Source organism: Phodopus roborovskii, unplaced genomic scaffold, assembly GCF_943737965.1.
Source record: "Phodopus roborovskii unplaced genomic scaffold, PHOROB, whole genome shotgun sequence".
Classification (NCBI taxonomy): domain Eukaryota; kingdom Metazoa; phylum Chordata; class Mammalia; order Rodentia; family Cricetidae; genus Phodopus; species Phodopus roborovskii.
In genome coordinates, this window is record NW_026126407.1 from 20,133,216 (window position 1) to 20,152,268 (window position 19,053).

A 19,053-nucleotide genomic window follows, 5' to 3' on the forward strand; every position below is an offset into this window, starting at 1 on the left:
CGGCCAGGTCGGCAAAGGGGCCGGCGCACGCGCACACGGGGCCCGCTCGTCGCCCGCCGCCCCTCCCCCCACCCTCGGAAGACTTGGAGAGAACAGCTCTCAAACAGCAATTTGCCTTCACGCCACGCCGCCTCCGGGACCAGAGGACGGAGTCCTCTGGGGTGTGCTCGCGGTGTCAACTCCGCCGCGCTGCCGCGTCACGGCATCGCGCGGACGCCCGCAGACGCCTCAGCTTCCAGCGCGCAATCTTCGGGAATCACCACAACCCAATCCGCCCCGTGACCGCCCCCTTTGGCGCTTCCACTTTCTTAATTGGACTGCCGGCCACGCGTTGGGCAAACACAGACTGGAGTTTCCAGAGTCGGTTGGTAAATCATGCCTGTCAATCAGCTAGTCTCCTTGGCTACTGCGTCCATCACTTAATTAGCTTCGGGCAGCAGCTCGAGGACCCCTGAAGGGTGAATAGGTGGCTAAGTAAGTGCCTGAATGGAGATCTTGGAGGAAATCCCTGTGGACTCCTGTGAGCTTCGGAAACAGTATGAAAGTTTTCAAATTGAGGGCTGGAGAGCATCAGATCCAAACTCCAGAGCAAGCCAGGACAGCAACCGAAGCTGGAGGCGCGCAGTTAGGGCATCCCACACCCTATTCCCCGCCGCCATCGCTTCCTGGAGCGGACGTTCCATAAGTCACGTCCCGGGACTGCCCGCCGTGCGCGCAGCCACGGGCACGCGCACGGCCCTATCTTGTCTCTGCTGGGTTGGATTTTGGGAGTCCTGAGAGGGCGACAAAAGGGCTCCCCTAGTCTCACGGTCGAAGGATTACCATGGATTATTCCAAATTGGATGTTTACTTCAGACACTTAAAACATTTGAACAGTGGTGTGTAAAGTGCACCTGCAACCCCAGCCCTGTGGAGACAGGTTGGAGAATAGCCCACAAGTTGGAGGCCAGCCTAAGCTACATAGCGAGCCTCTGTCTCAAAAAACAACCACAACAAACTCTAGTAACAAAAAAGCCTGCAGCAGAGGGCAAGGCCTGAACAAAGGTGTGGCCATGCTGGAGGCCCCTGAGCACTTCAGCAAGTAGTTTCTGCTAGGTTTCTGCTCCCCACCTCCCCAAGACGAAATCCAGCCACTCTGCTTGGTTCCTAGTGCCTTTTCCACGCTGAGGTGCTTCCTCTTTAGTAGTCTGTCAGATTTTCAAACACTCCATCCCTCCTGACCAACAGACCCATGTTGTATGTCACCTGTAATGCCAGTCCATCTCCCGTGCCTTTCACTAGGTTCATCTCTTATCTTGAAACCATCCCAGATACTGGTGTGTAAAACCAGGAACCAGTACTCACCTCAAAAGGTAGTTATGAGGATGAAATGGAGTCGCAGAAGAATTGCTAATAGAGGGTCTGAACCTCAGTTTCCTGATCTGAAAATGGAGGGTGGCAGCAGTCTCTACTGGAAAGTCGGGACTGTGTGATAACTTGCCAGGATGCTAGGGATCCAGGCTGCACTCTCTCCCAAGCAGCAGGCAGATAGTGGGAAATGGGACAAGCACACTGGACATTCCTGGTGCGACCCCACGGACCCAAGTGATGAAGTGAGGCTGGAAGGGCACCTGCAGGTAGTAAGGAGGTGAACTAGAGGGCAAGGTCAGCTGATCTGGACTCTGGCAGAATCCTGCCTGATTGGTACCATGTGAACACTGTGGTGTGTCTCTCCTGCGCAATAGGCAGTTTAGCTGGGAGGTCCAGATCTCTTTAGAAGCCCAGTTCTTTAAACCTTTGATCTGCCTTTTACAGCTGTGTGGTGTGGTGAACGCTCTTTACCACCAAAGCCAGAAGCACCTAATAGCTACTCTCCAAGTGACCCTCCATGGCTGTGGTAGTGCACAACCCAGCTGGGTTGGTGGCACAGGGGCCAGCCAGGGGTACCTAGTGAAACTGTACCTCAGAAAAAAGGAGGGGGAAAAGTCTCCAAATCCAGGCAACGCAGCTTGTTTCCTCCTGAACTGTGCTCTTGAGTCAGGCCCAGATCCTGGGGAGAAAAGCCAGCCTGCCTGGGTTGAACTTCACAAGGCTACATGCACAAGTCCAATAGGGTCAACACTTTAGCAGCCAACACTTTCCCCATTATGTCAACCTCATTGGATGATTTTAAGGATTGAAGGAGTTAGCATTTGTGGGGGGTTGGCACATAGTGCAAATAATTTGTTTTTTGAGATAAGACATATACACACACAAATACATGTATGCATACATGCATACACATGTACGTACATAATTGGAGGATGCCTTTGAACAGCTTCTCCTGCCTTTCCTTCCTAAACTTACCTTTTTGTAAGTATGTTCATGTGTGTGTGGTGCATAGTATGTAGACATTGTGGGCTTTCGTATTCAAGGTCAACCTCGGGTGTTACTCCTGGAGTGCTTGGTGCACACCAGACTTTGAAGCAGGGCTTTCTGCTGGCTTGCTAAGTGGGCTAGGCTATCCTGTCTCTACCTCCTGAGCTGCAGGATTATAATTATCCCCCACTTTTTAAAAAAACTTCAATTCTGGGGGTTGAAGTCAGGTTTACCAATTGAACCCTCCTCCGAGCTCCTAAAATTACCTTTTAAAACAATGTAGGGCAGGAGAGATGCTCAGTCAGTAAAGTGCCTGCCATGTAAAACATGAAGACAAGTTCAAATCTCCAGCAGCCATGTAACCCCAGCAATGAGGCAGTGGGGTGTTGATGGGAGGTTATGGAGACAGCCAGGTCCCTAGAGTTCATTGGTCAGATAGCCTAGTTGAATTTGAGAGTTCCAGGTTCAATGAGATCCTGTCCCACAATATTGACTTGGAGAGTAATCAAGACACTTGGCATCGGCCTCAAGCCTTAGGCCTCTGGCCTCCACATACACATATATACCTGTTATCACATGAGTGTATACACACACACACACACACACACACACACACAAAACAGCAACAGCATATGTCCATCCCTAACACCCATTTGTATCCTATGCTAGGAATATTGATGAACACTTAGAATATAATTGTCCCAAGCAAAACTCAGAGGGCAAGGAACCAGTTAGTAAACAAATGGATTTGAACACAGGCCTCTCTGGCTCTTCAGTGTGGGCCTTCAACCACCCAGAGACCATTCCCTTAAGGGGCTGCCAAGTCCTGAGCAGGAGAGAGCTAGAGGTGTATGTCAGCCTGAAATTTGGGCCAGCTGAGTCGCTTGTCCCACAGGGGAAGGAGAGGCAGCAAAGAGGTCGCTTTGGTTATTTTGGTGTCCTGAATTATGATGTGCACTGCTGCGCTTGCCTAAGCACCAAGCTTACATTAATTTATTACTTTAATCTTCCATGCTGCCAAGATATCCCTCTTTTGTCCCACATTAGGCTGGAACTTCCTCTGTCCTGGGCCTTACCACATCAGCCTGTGCCCAGTCCTAGAACCCTAGCTAGGGGTGTTGAGGGAATGAAGAAAAGATAAACACAGATACACACTAAAGCTCAGGTCAGGGGGCATTACAAAGGAGTATTTTTGTAATGTTAGCAGGAAAAACAATCTGATCCTAAGCCTTTTATATTTTTTAGGATGAGCTGACATAATTGGACCACATCCTTGCTATCACTGTGGTTCCAAACACCCAGGAGGTGGGTCCCAATTCCGAGTTATATCTATTCTCTCTCTCTCTCTCTCTCTCTCTCTCTCTCTCTCTCTCTCTCTCTCTCTCTCTCTCATTTGTTTTTTCGAGTCAGGATTTCAGGTTTTCACTGAGGCTTTGGAGGCTGTCCTGGAACTAGCTCTTGTAGACCAAGCTGGTCTTGAACTCACAGAGATCCGCCTGCTACTGCCTCTGAGTGCTGGGATTAGAGGTGGGCACCACCACCCCCAGACGCCCGGTACCTTTTTTAAAAAGGTACATCTTGAAGGGGCTCTCTCTCTCTTTTTTTTCTTTTTTCCATTTTTGTAAATTTTCTTTAAAAGACTTGTTAGTATTTTAAAAAAGCTTTGTAAGTACCCTCCTGCCTCAGGATCATCTGTAAGGTGTTCTATAACTAGCCAGAGCCAGGGTACAAAGTTTGGATTTAAAAAAAACCTTCTCTTCCTCTTCTTCTTATTAGAAAAGGTGCTGCGTGCCAGGTGGCATGCCAAGGAACAGCTGAGAGTCTCAGGTCCTTCCTCTGGTGCCATGGCTTCGATCACCAGGCCAAGCCCAGTTCCCAAGCCTCTGTGTTTTCTACCAGTCTCCCATCAGCAGCATTTCTCATCCATGTTCATTCATTTATTTACTTTTAAATTTTTTTTCTGTGTGTGAGTATTTTGCCTGAACATATGTCTGTACATCACATGTGTGCCATAGACAACAGACCTTGTGGAGCTGGAGTTACAGATGGCTGTGAGCTGCCATGTGGGTGCTAGGAATTGAACCCAGGTCCTCTGGAAGAACAGTCAGTGCTTTTAACCACTGAGCCATCTCCCCAGCATCTCTTTTGCCCCCAGACAGGGTCTTGCTATATAGCCTTGGTTGGCCTCGAACTTGAAGTAATCCTTCTGACTCAGCCTCTGGAGTGCTGAGATCACAGGTGTATACCATCATACCTAGCATTCCTTTATTTATCCTTTCATTTATATGGCAAATAGTTTTGAAAGGCCGACTCTACATCAGTCATCATTTTAGGCTAGACCCTCTATCTGCAAATCCAGAAGGAAAGTATGGTTTCCTCTAGAATGTCTCTCTCCTTTCCATCTGTCCTTAACAAATTTTACTTATTCTTAAAAAAACCAACCAGTCTCTGAGAGGCTGTTTCTCAGCCTTCCTAGCCCCCACTCCCTGAGATGGGGACTTCCTTGCTGTCCCAATCTTGTGCATTGAGTGGTCCATCCTATGATGGAAGCTGGGATTAGGGTACCAAAAGATTGTAGAGTGGAGGTCAAAGGTCCTTAGAGATGGGGAAGGGCAGATGTGTCTGCTGGAAATGCTATGCATAGGAGTGAGTCTGGCACAGCTGTGCCTCTACCTCCTCTATCAGGCTTGCTTTCCAACCACTCAATAGTCCCATGGAGGACATGGCTGACAGGAATGCATCTTATTTGCAAAGAAATGACCAAGAGTCACAGGTCCAGGTTGAGGTCACCTGACAAGGATATATGGAAGGCTGGGGTATGAAGCTGGAGCAGATCTGAGTATCAAGTTCCAAAGAAACCAAAGGCAGGTCCTAACACATCTAGACTACTGGTGTGGGGCTTCCCTGTCAAGAGCAGTAGTCAAGGCAGGCCTGGCACCTTCTGGAGGCCCTGTGGTCTTACTTTCTTCCTCACTGCACAACAGGCCAGCCTTTAAAAGTTATTTCTGCTAACTAACACTCGGTTAGATCTGTGATTCCATCCCAGCTCCAGACAGGTTTTCTTGGGTTCCTGAGTTTTCCTCCTGTCTCCTTTGCTCTCCAAGGTTCTGACCCTTGTCTGGGGTCACTGGTCCAGACAGGCCCAGCAACTACCCTCAGGCCACAGAGCAAATCTGGCAGGAAGTAGCAAGAAGACAGGCCATTTTAGAGCAGGGTGATCTCGCTGGGGGGCAGTGTAAGCCGCTCCTCTCGGGCACTGAGCATGGTCTCCACATGCACCGCCACCACACGACACAGCTCCAGACCCTGCAGGGTAGGGGGTGGGGGAGACACAGAATGGTCTCTTAACTTCCTTCCCAGAACAGACATGTAGTTGGGAAAAGAGCAGAGGTTACATGACTCATGTGAGGCTCCTTTCCCCCTTTCCCTCTGAAAGAGTTGGCCAGCCATAGGCCAGAAGGGACAGCAAGTAGGGGACAGTGTATTGGACATCAGCTTTGCTGTCTGTGTGCTATGTCATGGAAGCTCAGCTTCTCTGGGACTCTGAAGTGTTTCAGTTTATCAGACCCAGCCTAGAAGGCTCCTGGAGGGCTTAGATGGGATTTTGTTGTGTTGAGAGTTTCAGTGTGTAGCCTTGGCTAGCCTGGAACTTATTATGTACACCAGGCCCAGACTGGCCTTGACTCATAGAGATCCTCCTGCCTCTGTCTCCTCAGGGTTGAGATTACAGAGATTATAGGCATGTATCACCATGTCCAACAAGATCAGATATATATATATATATATATATATATATATATATATATATATATTTTGGTGAGACATATCTTACTATGTAGCTTTGGCTGGCTATGAAAACTCAGTGATTTACTTGCTTTCACCTCCTAGTTCTGGGATTAATGGTCAGGCCACCATTCCTGGCCTAAGGTTTTTTTGTTTTGTTTTTTCTTTTTTTTCTCTCTCTCTCCCTCCAGGGGTTTCCCTGTGCAACAGCCTTAGCTGTCCTGGAACTCACTCTGATGACCAGGATGGCCTAGAACACACAGTGATCCACCTGCCTCTACCTCCCAAATACTGGGGTTAAAGGTGTATGCCACCACTGCCTGGCCCAGCCCAGTCAATATTTTGACTATTCACAGGCTGCTATGAGTATGCCCTGTTTAGCAGCTATGGAAACAGGCTCAAAGGTAGCAGGGAGGCTTCATAATCACTTTGCACAGCCCACAGAGACTGCAATGCCACCATACCTCCTCCTGGGAGCCATTGGCAATGCCTCTTACACGGATCAAGTCTCTTGTGTACCCTTCCCAATATAGATCATGGTTATGCAGAGAGATTTTTTACAGATCTGAATTGGAGCCGAGTGGTGGCATGCCTTTAATCCCAGCACTTGAGGAAGGTAAATCTCTGAGTTTGAAGCCAGCCTAGTCAACCAAGTGAGTTCCAGGACAGCCAGAACTGTTACACAGAGAAACCTTGTCTCAAACAAAGCAACAACAACAATAACAACAAAAACAGATCTGAAATTGGGGTTCTATGAGCCAGTACAGCAGGGGATTCAGCCACATTTGTTAAAGCATGCTATACAGAGATGCTCAATGGCTATGTATTGAATGAAGGAATGAATAAAAGACTGTGTCCCTCTAAGCATACAGGATAGAGGTAATGGCGCCTTCACAGGCGATGGCAAGGAACTGGAGAAGCCAAAAAGATTTTCATTCAACCATCTGAGCACCTTTCTACTCACTCTCCAATCCATTCATCTACCCATCCATTCACTCACCCACCCACCTACCCATTCATATACTTATCAACCCAACAAGTACACACTAACATCTATGTGCCAGGCACTCTGTGTTGACATGGTGCAAATAAGATGGATAAGGCCCTGCCTTCATGGAGCTGATGTTCTGGCGGGGAGACAGGCAACAGGCAAGCAAATGCATAAATGATATGCACAGTGTGCTAAGAGCCACAGAAGCAGAGTTGGCAAGTCATTAGGGAAGAGGGACAAGGAAGGCCTTTGCTTAGAGGGACTTTTATGATGAAACCTAAGTAAAGGGAGGGAGGAAGACCTGTGAAGAATCCAGGAGGAAGGAATGTTTCAGGTAGAGAGAAGAGTAAAGGGTCTGGAGCAGGGAGGGGAAGGCGACTTCAGCTCAGGGGAGCTGTAAGGAAGGCAGAGCAGGAGGAAAGAGAGAGAGGATGCAGGGGTGATGAGAGAGCAGATGGATGGAAGGATAGCAGAGTCAAAGGAGCCATGGAGGGAGTGTAGGGCTCAGACTAGAGCAGCTAAGAGAAGTTTGACATGTGCTGGCTTGTTTTTTGTCAACTTGACACAAGTTAGAGGGTTTTTTTTGCTTGTTTTGTTGTTGTTGTTGTTTGTTTGTTTTGTTTTTTCCAGACAGGGTTTCTCTGTGTAACAGTCCTGGCTGTCCTAGAACTTGCTCTTTAGACGAGGCTGGCCTAGGCTGGCCTTGAACTCACAGAGATCCCCTTGCCTCGGCCTCCTAAGTGCTGGGATTAAAGGTGCTCACCACCACCACCCAGCAAGTTTTTTGTTTTTTTGTTTTTAAAGATTTATTTCTTCATTATGTGATGGGAGAGGTCATTCTGTATGTTTCTCATACTGGTTAATAATAAAGCACTGTTGGCCAATAGGAAAGGAAGATAGGAGGGACTAGGAGACATGGAGGAAATAGGAAGTAGTAAGGAGGAGTCAAGATGGAGAGTCTGGAGAGAGCTGGACGCCAGCCGCCTCCCCGGTAAGAGAAGGCCATGTGAAGATACATAAAAATGGGTTAATAATTAAAGGCAGAGCTAGCCGATAAGTAACAAGTAACCGGGCCAACAGTATTGTATCAAATACAGAGTCTCTGTGTGTTATTTGGGGCTGGTGGCGTGGTAGCAGGACAAGACCGGGCAGCAGGCAGAAAAATCATACTCTTACAATTATGGATACAGTGTTCTGCCTGGACACATGCCTGCAGGTCAGAAGAGGGCACCAGATCTCACTACAGATGGTTGTGAGCCACCATATGGTTGCTGGGAACTGATCTCAGGACCTTTGGAAGAGCACACAGTGCTCCTAACCACTGAACAATCTCTCCAGCCCAACACAAGTTATCACTGTATGAAAGGAGGGAAACTCAATTGAGAAGATGCCTCCCTAAGATCCAGCTGTGAGGCATTTTCTTATCAGTAATTGATGGGGGGAGGGGAAGACCATTGTGGGTGGTGCCATTCCTGGGCTGGTGGTTCTGGGTTCTATAGAAAGCAGGCTGAGCAAGCCATGAAGAGCAATCCAGTAAGCAGCACCCTCCATGGCCTATGCATCAGCTCCTGCCTCCAGGTTCCTGTCCTGTTTCAGTTCCAGTTCTGACCTCCTTCAATGATGGACTACAATGTGGAAGTGTAATCCAAATAAACCCTTTCCTCCCCACCTTGCTTTTGGTCATGGTGTTTTATCACAGCAATAGTACCCCTAACCAGAACATCACCATTGCAGAGATTATTTTGAAAGCCCTGGGGCAGAGAGGTTGCAGGGAAAGAAATCATGGTTGTCAGAGGAAGGAGAATGGGGGAGGCAGGGCAAAGTGGTGTGGCAGAAGGAACCTGGTCCTGCATCACAGGTTCTCTAGGGCTCTTTCTAGTACAGTGGAGGCCCAGTCTCACAGGGGAGGTGGCAGGCTAGAAAGGGCAAAAATGAGGCCATCCCAAATCCTGTCCTCTCTGCCTCAGCCCTATCTCTGTTTCTGTCCTGATATGAGGGACCATGAGATTTATCCAGGAGTCTAGTTTCCTAGTCTAGATGTCATCTAGTCTAGATGTCACAAGGAAAGTTACTTACCTTGCTTCCAGTTTTGGGCCCCCACAATCTAGCTGCCAGCAAGTCAACCTCCTTCGACCTCCTGTGCAAAATGTCCACTCACCAACTTTCTATTGCTCCCTAGTGACCTCAAAAAGCTTCCAGTTATTGTTATTTCTTCTTCTCCCTCTCCTCCCTTTTCCTTTTCCTCCTCCTTCTTCTTTTCTAGGCAGGGTCTCTAACCTAGGCTGGCCTTTGTAGCTAAGGATGACCTTGAACTTAGGATCCTCCTGTCTTCCTTCTGAGGTGCTGGGATTACCATGTATCACCATGCCCAGTTTCTGTGCAGTACTAAGGATCAAATCTATGGCTTCATTCATGTTAGGCAAATACTCTAGCAACTGAATTATATCTCCATCTCCCAGAGTTTTCTTTCAACATTCAAAGAGCTCTGAGGCCTGTCTTTTCCTGGTGAATATTCCTAGCACCCTGCCAAATCCCTCACTATTCTTCAAACCTGAATCCTTCCTCACAGAGCACTGTAAAATTGCTTCCTGGGAAAGCCTCCATGATAATTCACAACTGTCACCTGTACTGGGCTGTATGCTTCCTGGGGCATAGCCCAGGCCAGAGAGGAGCCCAGTGTGTAGAATGAGAGAGCCAGAGCCTTATGACAGGGTCTGGCCAGCAGGATTGGATTTACCTGCTCCAGCTGGAGCTGCATGGTACGCTGGGTTGCCACATCCCCCAGCGAGATCTCCACATAAGGGTAGCTGGAATTGGCCGTTGGCTGCTGAGTCCATGTGGACTGGATCTCCTTCAGGGGAATCTTCACAATTAGCTCCTGGAAATGAGGACAGAGGAGCCAGAGAGGCATGAGGGGTGAAGACAGTCTCTACCTCACCAACCTCCCCCCCAAGCCACATCAAAAGGCAGAGTAGTCTCAGCTCTAGTTCCTCAGACACTCACTGACTTTGTGACTTGGAGCAAATTACCTGACCACTCCGGATCTCAGTTTCCTCACCAGGGGAAACTGATTCAACAGATACTGAAGCTTCATGCCTGAGATGCAAAGGATAGCGTGTGCTTTGTGTACTCCGACCTTATATCAGAGGTGCTTCTGGGAACACCTGTACCCTTTTATCAAAGAGTTTTATTTCTGGTCCCCATGCAGAGAAAGGTAGAGTGATGGACAATTAGTACCTAAAGTAGACACCTTCAACTACTGACCAATGGCGTAGAAAAACACACCTTCACAGGTGTGTTCTATGTTGTCTCCCAGGGCCTCCAACCACTGTACACCTACCCCTTATCCACCCCACTTACTTCTTCCAGGGTCCCCTAGACTCAACTCTAAGTAAACCTCCTGTCCCCAAACTCACAACCCATGTTTGGTTTTTAAGAACAGGAACTAAGAAAAGGGTGGCAAGACCAACTCTTTAATGCTGTAGAAAGCCCCTGTCTCCTGGAACCTGACTGTATTTGGAGGTAGGACCTGTAAAGAGGGGGTTAAGGGAACAAGGATAGAGTGCTTGCCTAGTGTGGGGGGAGGGCTGGTTTCCACTGCTGAAAAACTGAGTTAGGAGAATCATTTAAGGTCAGCCTGGGCCACAAATGTAGACAACTCCCCTGCCCCCTGACTCCAAAAAGAGGTCAGTCAGTTAAAATGGGGTCACTAGATTGGGCTCCATTCCAGCATGGCTAGTGTCCTCATAAGAAGAGGAAAGTTGCCGGGCCTTGGTGGCACACGCCTTTAATTCCAGCACTCAGGAGGCAATGGCAGGAGGATCTCTGTGAGTATGAGGTCAGCCTGGTCTACAGAAGGCGTTCCAGGACAACCAAGGTTACACAGAAAAACCTGTCTTGAAAAACAAACAAACAAAAAGAGTACTGTCTACAAGCCAAAAAGAAACTGAGACTCCCAAGCTGTAAAAACCTTGGAATTTCAGCCTCCAGAAACATGACAAAATGACCTTGTATTGCATAGGGCTCCCAGCCTATGGTGTGCAGCTCTAACAGCCTGACATACTACTCACATGCTCTCGATGTGTTATCCTATACTCCCCCTTCACAAAGCCCTGTGGGGCCAGAATTCTATTATCCCCAGCTTTCCAAATGAAGGTTCTGAAGGGGGAGGGACTGGCTGCAGACCATGAAGGAGGCAAATGTGAAGGACAATCTTGTCCCTAAGAGTAGGTGGGGGTGTGCCACAGGATAGAAGGGACAGGTGCGCAGGGCCTGGCAGAGGCCACTCACATGGGTCTTGGTGCTGAGGAAGTTGAGGCCATTATGGTTGACAGCGAGGATACAGGGGGCTGGTACCGTGATGTTGCTGCAGCTCTGGATGAAGAAGAACGAGGAGCCAAACAAGGGAAAGGCACTGAGGAGGCCTGTGGTGTGGAGAGCCTGTTATTAGGACACATGGGCCAGGACAAAGGACAGCCACTGCCCTGAGCTGTCAGCGGCCTGCAGAAACTGCTCTGTGCTCCAATCTAATCAGACCTCTCTTTCCTCCTGGCCTCTTCCTGTACAGCACCTCCTACTTCCTCCCCCTTAACTCTCTGCCCACCATCATTTCCAACCCAGGGGTACTTTTAGCAAAGTGGTAACAAGTCTTTCCAAATAGGCAGGTGGCTCTGCTGCCACCAAAAAGTCAGTGGTTTAGAGTGCTGACTGCTCTTCCAGAGGACCTAGGTTAAGTTTCCAGCACCCACACGCCAGCTCATAACTGTCTGTAACTCCAGGATCCAACATCCTCACACACACAAAGAAAATGGTATCTCCAACCTCCCTCTGGCAGCCCTCAGCTCAGCTTCCCCTCACGCCTCCTTCCAGCTCTCACCCAGGAACTGAGCACGGGCCTGGTGGGGGTTGAGTGCCTGAGTCTGCTGCCGGTGCTGGCTCACCAAGTTGAGCCAGGTGTCACTGGCTGTGCTGTGGTAGAGCTGGGCTGGGATGTACTCTTGGACTTCACGCCTGCGTGCAAAGGGTACGGGGCTTCTGATCCCACCCACCTGTTGATCTCTACAAGGAAGCAGGTGTGACACCAAGCAGACATGGCTGCCACACTCTCCTGGGATACTAAATGTAGGGGAGCATGGGAAGGAAATATGGGGTTCCTACTCACAGCTGAGGGAGCTGAGGCTCTGAGAGGTTCGTGGAGGAGGAGGGGCAAGGTCATGCAAAGACTGAGAGAGGCAGTATAAACAAGGTAAGAGGCAGTGTAAACAGGGGAAGGTGAATCCAGACTGGGTTTCTTTGTTCCTGCACCCAAGGAGCTCAAGGCAAAGGGGTGAAGAGCACAAAGGTGGGGATACATCCAGGTGAGCAAAGCAGGAACCTCAGGCTGAGTCCCCAGGGCCTTATCCCCACCTGCCCTAGTTCCTGCCCCCCGACCATTGACATTTGCAGGCTCTCTCAGGACAGACCTTCTGCCTCTTGGGTATGTAGAAAATAGCAGTAGCAGTCCTGGTCCATCCCACCTGCCCTGGGCTGCAGTTGGGGAAAGGGCTAGGAAAAGTTGAGGTAGCCTCTTCCCCTCCCAGAGTTACCCTGCCCTGAACAGGTAAGAGGCCAGAGGTAAATGTTGAGTGTCTTTCTCAGTTGTTTCTCCAACTATTATTAGTATTGCTATTATTATTTTGATGTGAGTTTGATTGTTGGTTTGGAGACAAGGTATCAATATGTGGCCTTATCTGGCTTGAAACTCAATGTGTAGAATAATCTCGCCTCAAACTTATAATATTTGCTTGCCTCTGCCTTCTGAGTGCTGGGATTAAAGACATGCACCATCATACCTGGCTTCAATTATTTTTTGAGAGAAGGTCTCTCACTGAACCTGGAGCTCACTGATTAGCTAGACTGGCTAGCCAGCAAGCCCTAGAGATCCTTCTGTCTTTACCTTCTGAGCAATGGGACTACAGGCACATACTACCATGTGTGGCATTTTCTGTGGGTGCTGGGACTTGAACTTAGATTCTCATGCTAGTGTGGCATATGGAGTGAGCCATCTCCAGCCTCTGGAATTACACGTTTATGGGTTTCTTTTGGTTGTTTATGATCATTTCATGAGCCAGGCTGGCACATGCCTATAATCCCAGCACTTGGGAGGCAGAGACAGGGGGGAATCTCTGTGAGTTCCAGACCAGCCTGGTCTACTGATCAAGTTGCAGGACAGTCTCCAAAGCCACAGAGAAACCCTGTCTTGAAAAGCAAACCCAACAAAACCAAAGCAATCATTCCATGAAGAGTGCCTTAGAATTTGGTGTGTTGGTTCAGGCCTGGAAATCTTGGCACTCAGGAGGTGGAGGCAGTTCAGCTAGACACTGAGGCCAGCCTAGACTACATGAGACCCTCTCTCTCTCTCTCTCTCTCTCTCTCTCTCTCTCTCTCTCTCTCTCTCTCTCTCTCTCTCACACACACACACACACACACACACACAGAGGAAGGAAGGAAGGAAGGAAGGAAGGAAGCAAGGAAGGAAGGAAGAAAAGGCCCTCTCAGCATTTGGCCTTGGGCAGCAGAGGCCTGAGATACACTCGATAAAGGTAGTATCATGCTGTTGCTCTCACAGGGCTTCTCAAGTGTAGTCCAGGGGCTGTGAGGCCACAACCATTTCACAGTGCCACCAACATGTCATTTGCTTTTCCCCCACTCTCGTCCTCTCACGTGTGAACTGTGAAGCTTCTCAGGCTGTGAGGAATGGGCTGGTCTACACAGTGAGATGGCGTGTGAATCAGCCAGGAGAGGGTTCACAAACGTCAGACATGGCATTCTCACTCAGACACCATGCTTAGTTTTCATCACATTCTATACATATTATTAACATGGAACAGCTATATTGTTACTCTAAATGAGTTGTCAAACTCTGTTTTGATTTGTGGCTTTTGGTTTTTCAAGAAGAGGTTTCTTGTGTAACAGCCCTGGCTGTCCTGGAACTAGCTCTGTAGACCAGGCTGTTCTCAAACTCACAGAGATCCCCCCTGCCTCTGCCTCCGGAGTGCTGGGATCAAAGGTGTGCTCCACCACTGGCCAGCCTTGATTTGTGTTTTGAGAGAATTAGGGTTCTCACTATGTTGCCCAGTCTAGCCTTAAATTCCTGGAATCAAGTGACCCTCCTGTTTCAGCATCTCCACGGCTGGGATTAGCAACATGAGCCACCACACCCAAGTTCAGTGAATGTTTATGTGGCTCAATCCTCATGGCTGTGTATATTTTCTAGCCTACAAGGTATGAGTGTCTTGAAAGTTCTTGTTCATCGTTCAATTTGTTCCAAGCTATTAACAATATGTTGCAGGAGAAGAAAAGAGCTTCAAGGCCGGGAAAGCCTTTTCCAGACTAATTGGTACAGAGGGGAAACCGGGGCTCGGCAGTTGTGAGAAAAGAGGGGACTGGGTGGCCTGCCCTCATTCCCAGTTGAGACGAGTGGACAAGTGCTCACACACTGGGCAGGTAGAAGTGGTCCTTGGCGCGGTGCTGCAGAGAGGCCAGCTTGGACACCTGCTGCAGTTGTTGCTCACTGGGCTGGCTGGCTGACACGCTGCTGAAGAGGCCCTTCAGGTAGTCAGGCAGAACCTGCAGGAAGCATTGGCATGAGAGACTGCCAGACAGGAGCACATTTGGGCATTCATTGTCGGGGGTTCTGGGCCAGGCAATTGCATTGACTCTAGTCCTTCCCACTCCTAGGAGTCTGTGGTTCATCACTTTCCTGGGTTGTGGGGGGTAAGGAGAGATGCACATGGGAGAAGAGCTCTGAGGGATGAAGACCATGAGAGAGTTTCCATGGTAACGTGGGAAAATTGGTCTAGGTGAAACGAAACATAAACAGTATAGTGTGTGCAAGTGTTCGTTAGATACATGTTTCTCAAAACTGAGACCAAGGAAGAAAGCGTGTCAAGCCAAATTTTAGAGTTGTATCTGGAGTTTCTGATCCTGTAGATCTGGGGCAGAACCAGTTAGCATCAAGCATTTGCTGGTCCTTGAGGAGCACACTACCAGGCTATGCAGAGGTAGGTCTTAACATTGTGTGGCCCTGAAACAAAGAGGCTGTGTGTTTGAGAAAAGGTCTCTCTGTGTAGCCCTAGCTGGCTTGGAGCTTGCTCTGTAGACCAGGCTGGCCTCTAACTCCCAGAGTTCTGCCTGCCTCTACCTCCTGAGCACTAGGATTAAAGGCATGCACCACCACATCCAACAATGTGACCATGTATTTTTTTATGTGGCATTGATAAAGCTTTGGTACAAGTTCCACAAAAATCTGGGTGTAGCATGTGTGTTTTGTGATGTGACAGACCCCCACCATTTTTATAGGGTTCAGAACAACAGAGAGGTCACATCTCTCACCTGGTTATAGTGCATAGTCACATACAGCTCATTCTCAAACTTCAGTGGCTGATCCCAAAGCACCCGCCGGAACCAGAGTGTGTAGCCACCTTCCACCTGCTCCATTTCTGAGGCCACGTCCAGGATGTAGGCTCGGGAGCTCAGTGGACATACGTGCTGGCCTACAGGGAGAAAGAGGCATGGCTGGGAGAAGGTGCACCTGTGGTGCAAGTGTGTACAGGGCCAACCGGCCAGCCGAGTGAAGTTTCACCAGCAAGGATGCATCTTCCTCGTTAAGGGGAACAAACACGAAAAGCACCTGTGAAGTGCTGGAGACCATAGGAGGATTTTCCCCAGTTCAAAGAAACAAGTGCCATTCCATTCCTCCCCATGAAGGTGCCTTGAATGTTCTGGAGTGCATGCCAGGGTCTGGAAAGGACCTTGCCTTCTGCATGGAGAAATGCCAGCCCCTTTTCCAGAAAGAAGGGGATCACAGAGAAGTACAGTAGGCCTTTGCCATGAACCTTTCTGCAGACTTCCTTCAGGAGAGCCCCTTTGCTGGGCATCTGTGGTGGGTAGGGTCAAAGGCCAGAGCTTTAAACTAAGAGAGAGGTACATATTCTCCCTTGCACTGATGTGTCTGCTACCTGTCCCTCGTATTCAGCAAGACTGCACTGTGGAGGGCCAGACTGCCTGAGTTCTGACCTTCACTGTGCAACTTTGATCAGGTCCCTGTGGTGTCTGAGAATAGCCCCTCTGCAGAGAGCAATATCCTAATGCCTAGAACTTGTGACTATGTCACGTTTATGGCAAAAGGGACATTGCAGATGTGATTAAGGGTCTTAGATTACTGGACAGGCCAAATGGAAGCACTGAATATCCTAAAAGAGAGGCAACAGGCTCAAGTCAGAGACATGGGGGCAGAGTTGAGGTCGGGGCAGGAAAAAAGACATCTGAAGACTACACTTTTGGCTTCAGAGACAGGGAAGGAGTCCCAAGCCAAGAACTGTAGGCAACTTGGAGATGCTGGGAAAGGGTGGGAATGGACCCTCCCCCAAAGCTTCCAGAGGAAAGCAATCCTGGCTGTGTTTCTCTTTTAGTATCTCTGACTGTCAGAACTGTGAGACAATCTGTGTTATTGTAAGTCACTGGGCTTGTGGCCACAGGAAACTAACAAATCTCCTTTGGGTCTCAATTTCCCCAACTGTAAATAGCAAAGAGAAGAGTCTATACTATAGAGCTGTGGGAGTTAAAAGACTTTATAGCATTAAGGTCTGGGGTGGGAGCATTTCTCAGTTATAGAGGTGTTTATACCATTGAAACTTTGAATCATGCCCACTATATGCTCAATAAATGTTTGCTGTTACCTGCCATTCCCACCCCCTCTGTCCTGACTGGACCTGGGGGAGGAAGGACTGAAGCACTCATGAAGGGACAACTGGAGATGGCCGTGGTTACCAGTTGGTGGAAGGCAAAATTAGCCTAGAGTGGGCCTGTAGCAAACTGGGTTTGAGGCTGTGTGAGGTTCCCTGTGTGCCCAGGGCCCTTGAGGAAAGGCTTGCTAAGACCTTAGGAGGGGCTTACATGCTACTCTGAGGGCTCGAGGGTGGAGCAAATGTTCCTGGGTGGAGTTTCAGGAGTTTGGTTCATGGATGAGATTTCCCCAAAGTGTAAGGTCTAGAGAGAAGCTTTTTTAATTAAGGAGGCCCTGAGAGACCAAAGCAGGGTTCAGAGGTTCTCTCCTCCACCAACCCCAATCTAAAGAAAAGGGGAGACAGACATGTACAGATCATAGCAAAGTGGGAGAAACAAAAGGCTTGGAAAGCTAGCTCAGTGCATACAGAGGTTAAAGGCTTCAGAGAAAGTGACTTTTGACCTGGTCATCAGGGCAGGGTAAAGAGGCCCCATGGCCAAAGGTGGTGCTGGGTCATGAAGGAGCCTAGAATGTTCAGTCCTCATGGCTACTCACCTCGGCTGGTGACAACAAAAATGACATATTCATCAAAGGCTTCAGGACGTGTCAGGGCCATCTCAGTGCAGAGCCCCTCTATCACATCCAGGGCCACCTAGGAAGGTCAGAGAGGTAAAGCTGGGCCTTAGCCACTAACAAAGAGGCATAAGACTCCATGGATCAACCTGACAGAGTGCAGTTTTTGGAACTGGCTCCTGACTTGCATTTTTATATTCTCTGTGTGATTCTGGGCTGTGTGACTCAGCTTTTTGAAGTCCCAGTTTGCTGTTACCTGCTCAGCATCTGTAAGGGACGTATTACAAGACTCCCTGCAAATACCAAACTCCTGAGATGCCCAAGGCCATTACTTAAAATTGCATATAGTTATTTGCATATGACCCCCACACATCCTCCTTAGACTTTCAATGGTCTCTGACTGATAACACCAAATATAGCAGACTGCTGTGCGAACATTGTCATGTGGCATTGTTTAGAGAAAGGCAAGAAAAGACTCTGTACCAGTGTCCCCAATATTTTCCATCTGCAGTTGGTTGAATCTGCAGATGCTGAACCCACAGAAGTGAAGGAACAACTAACTGCAAGCCCTGACTCATGGGGCTTTGTGAGGTTCTCTGGACCACTGATGCTCACTCCACCCAACCCAGAGCCTGGCATCCCTATCTTTCTAACACCAGCTTGTTGAGACGCTTCTCACTTACAGTGCATGTTTTGATTTTCAGATGGCGTTCAAGGCCTCCTGGAAGAAGAAAGAGCTGTCTCTTGGAACTTCGGCCTGCCTGGGATAGGTAAACAGAAGTAAGTTGAAAGAAGTTGAAAGCCTGGACCCTATCATCCTCATGGGAGTCCCCATACCCAGAGGCATGTCGGTACAGAAACCTTTATGTGCCAGGATTGACAGGAACCATCTTCACATACCACGCATTGCACATGAACCTAACAAAGAGTTCTATGCAGAGCTCGTGCCTCCCACTCATCTTGACCCCAGCCCTGCTGTATGCTCACCAACATAGCTCGAAGTTCCATATTACTGGGGAACTCCAGACGGCCCCCGAAACGCAAGGTCTTCTGCAGATTCTGTTCACAGGCTTTGGCAATCCCTGCAGAGGCAGAGAGCTAAGACCTTGCTCAAGGTTGGCCATGGCAGGAAAATGTTCATCTTACCCAAGCCATGAGCCCCCTACATTCCTACAACAAGAAATATGTCTTATTCCCTTCTTGTTAGTTGAGGAATGAGAACTCAGATAGCAAGGGGCAGTGATTCACCAAGATTAGGACCTGAAGTGTAAGAGAGAATCCACACCTACATCTCATGGGGTTATAATCTTGTCTTGTCCTTGGCTTTGTGTGGATCTAGAGATAAATATCCACGCTCCTTAGCTGTTGACTATGTTGCTCACTCTCAACTGGTTCAATAGATGACATGATGGTGCCCTGACTCTGTCAACTGGGAATGCATGCCAAGTGCCACATCTCACTGTACATCACAGGACAGAGACCCCCACTATCTGTGCTTCATGCATCTAAGCTAAGCAGTGTATTTTCCCTCTCCAGAGATGGAGTCAGGAATTCTTGGGCATGTTCTTCAGTTGTCTCCCACCTGGAAATGACTAGGGAGCCC

At 48.8% G+C, this 19,053-nt stretch overlaps 1 protein-coding gene across 1 annotated transcript in view; it reads right to left on the reverse strand.

Annotated features, from left to right (window-relative positions):
• Nucleotides 1–5,105: 5,105 nt before the first annotated feature.
• The window catches only part of Myo15a (myosin XVA), a 50,809-nt gene continuing 36,861 nt past the window's right edge, over nt 5,106–19,053 (reverse strand). The window contains exons 57-65 of the mRNA XM_051180502.1: nt 18,438–18,532; nt 18,134–18,211; nt 17,433–17,529; nt 15,485–15,645; nt 14,586–14,719; nt 11,988–12,121; nt 11,402–11,535; nt 9,849–9,989; nt 5,106–5,643 (exon numbers count right to left, since the gene is read on the reverse strand). Of these exons, the coding sequence (XP_051036459.1) occupies nt 5,542–5,643; nt 9,849–9,989; nt 11,402–11,535; nt 11,988–12,121; nt 14,586–14,719; nt 15,485–15,645; nt 17,433–17,529; nt 18,134–18,211; nt 18,438–18,532 (1,076 nt within the window). The 3' untranslated portion in view covers nt 5,106–5,541. The remainder of the gene's footprint in view (nt 5,644–9,848; nt 9,990–11,401; nt 11,536–11,987; nt 12,122–14,585; nt 14,720–15,484; nt 15,646–17,432; nt 17,530–18,133; nt 18,212–18,437; nt 18,533–19,053) is intronic.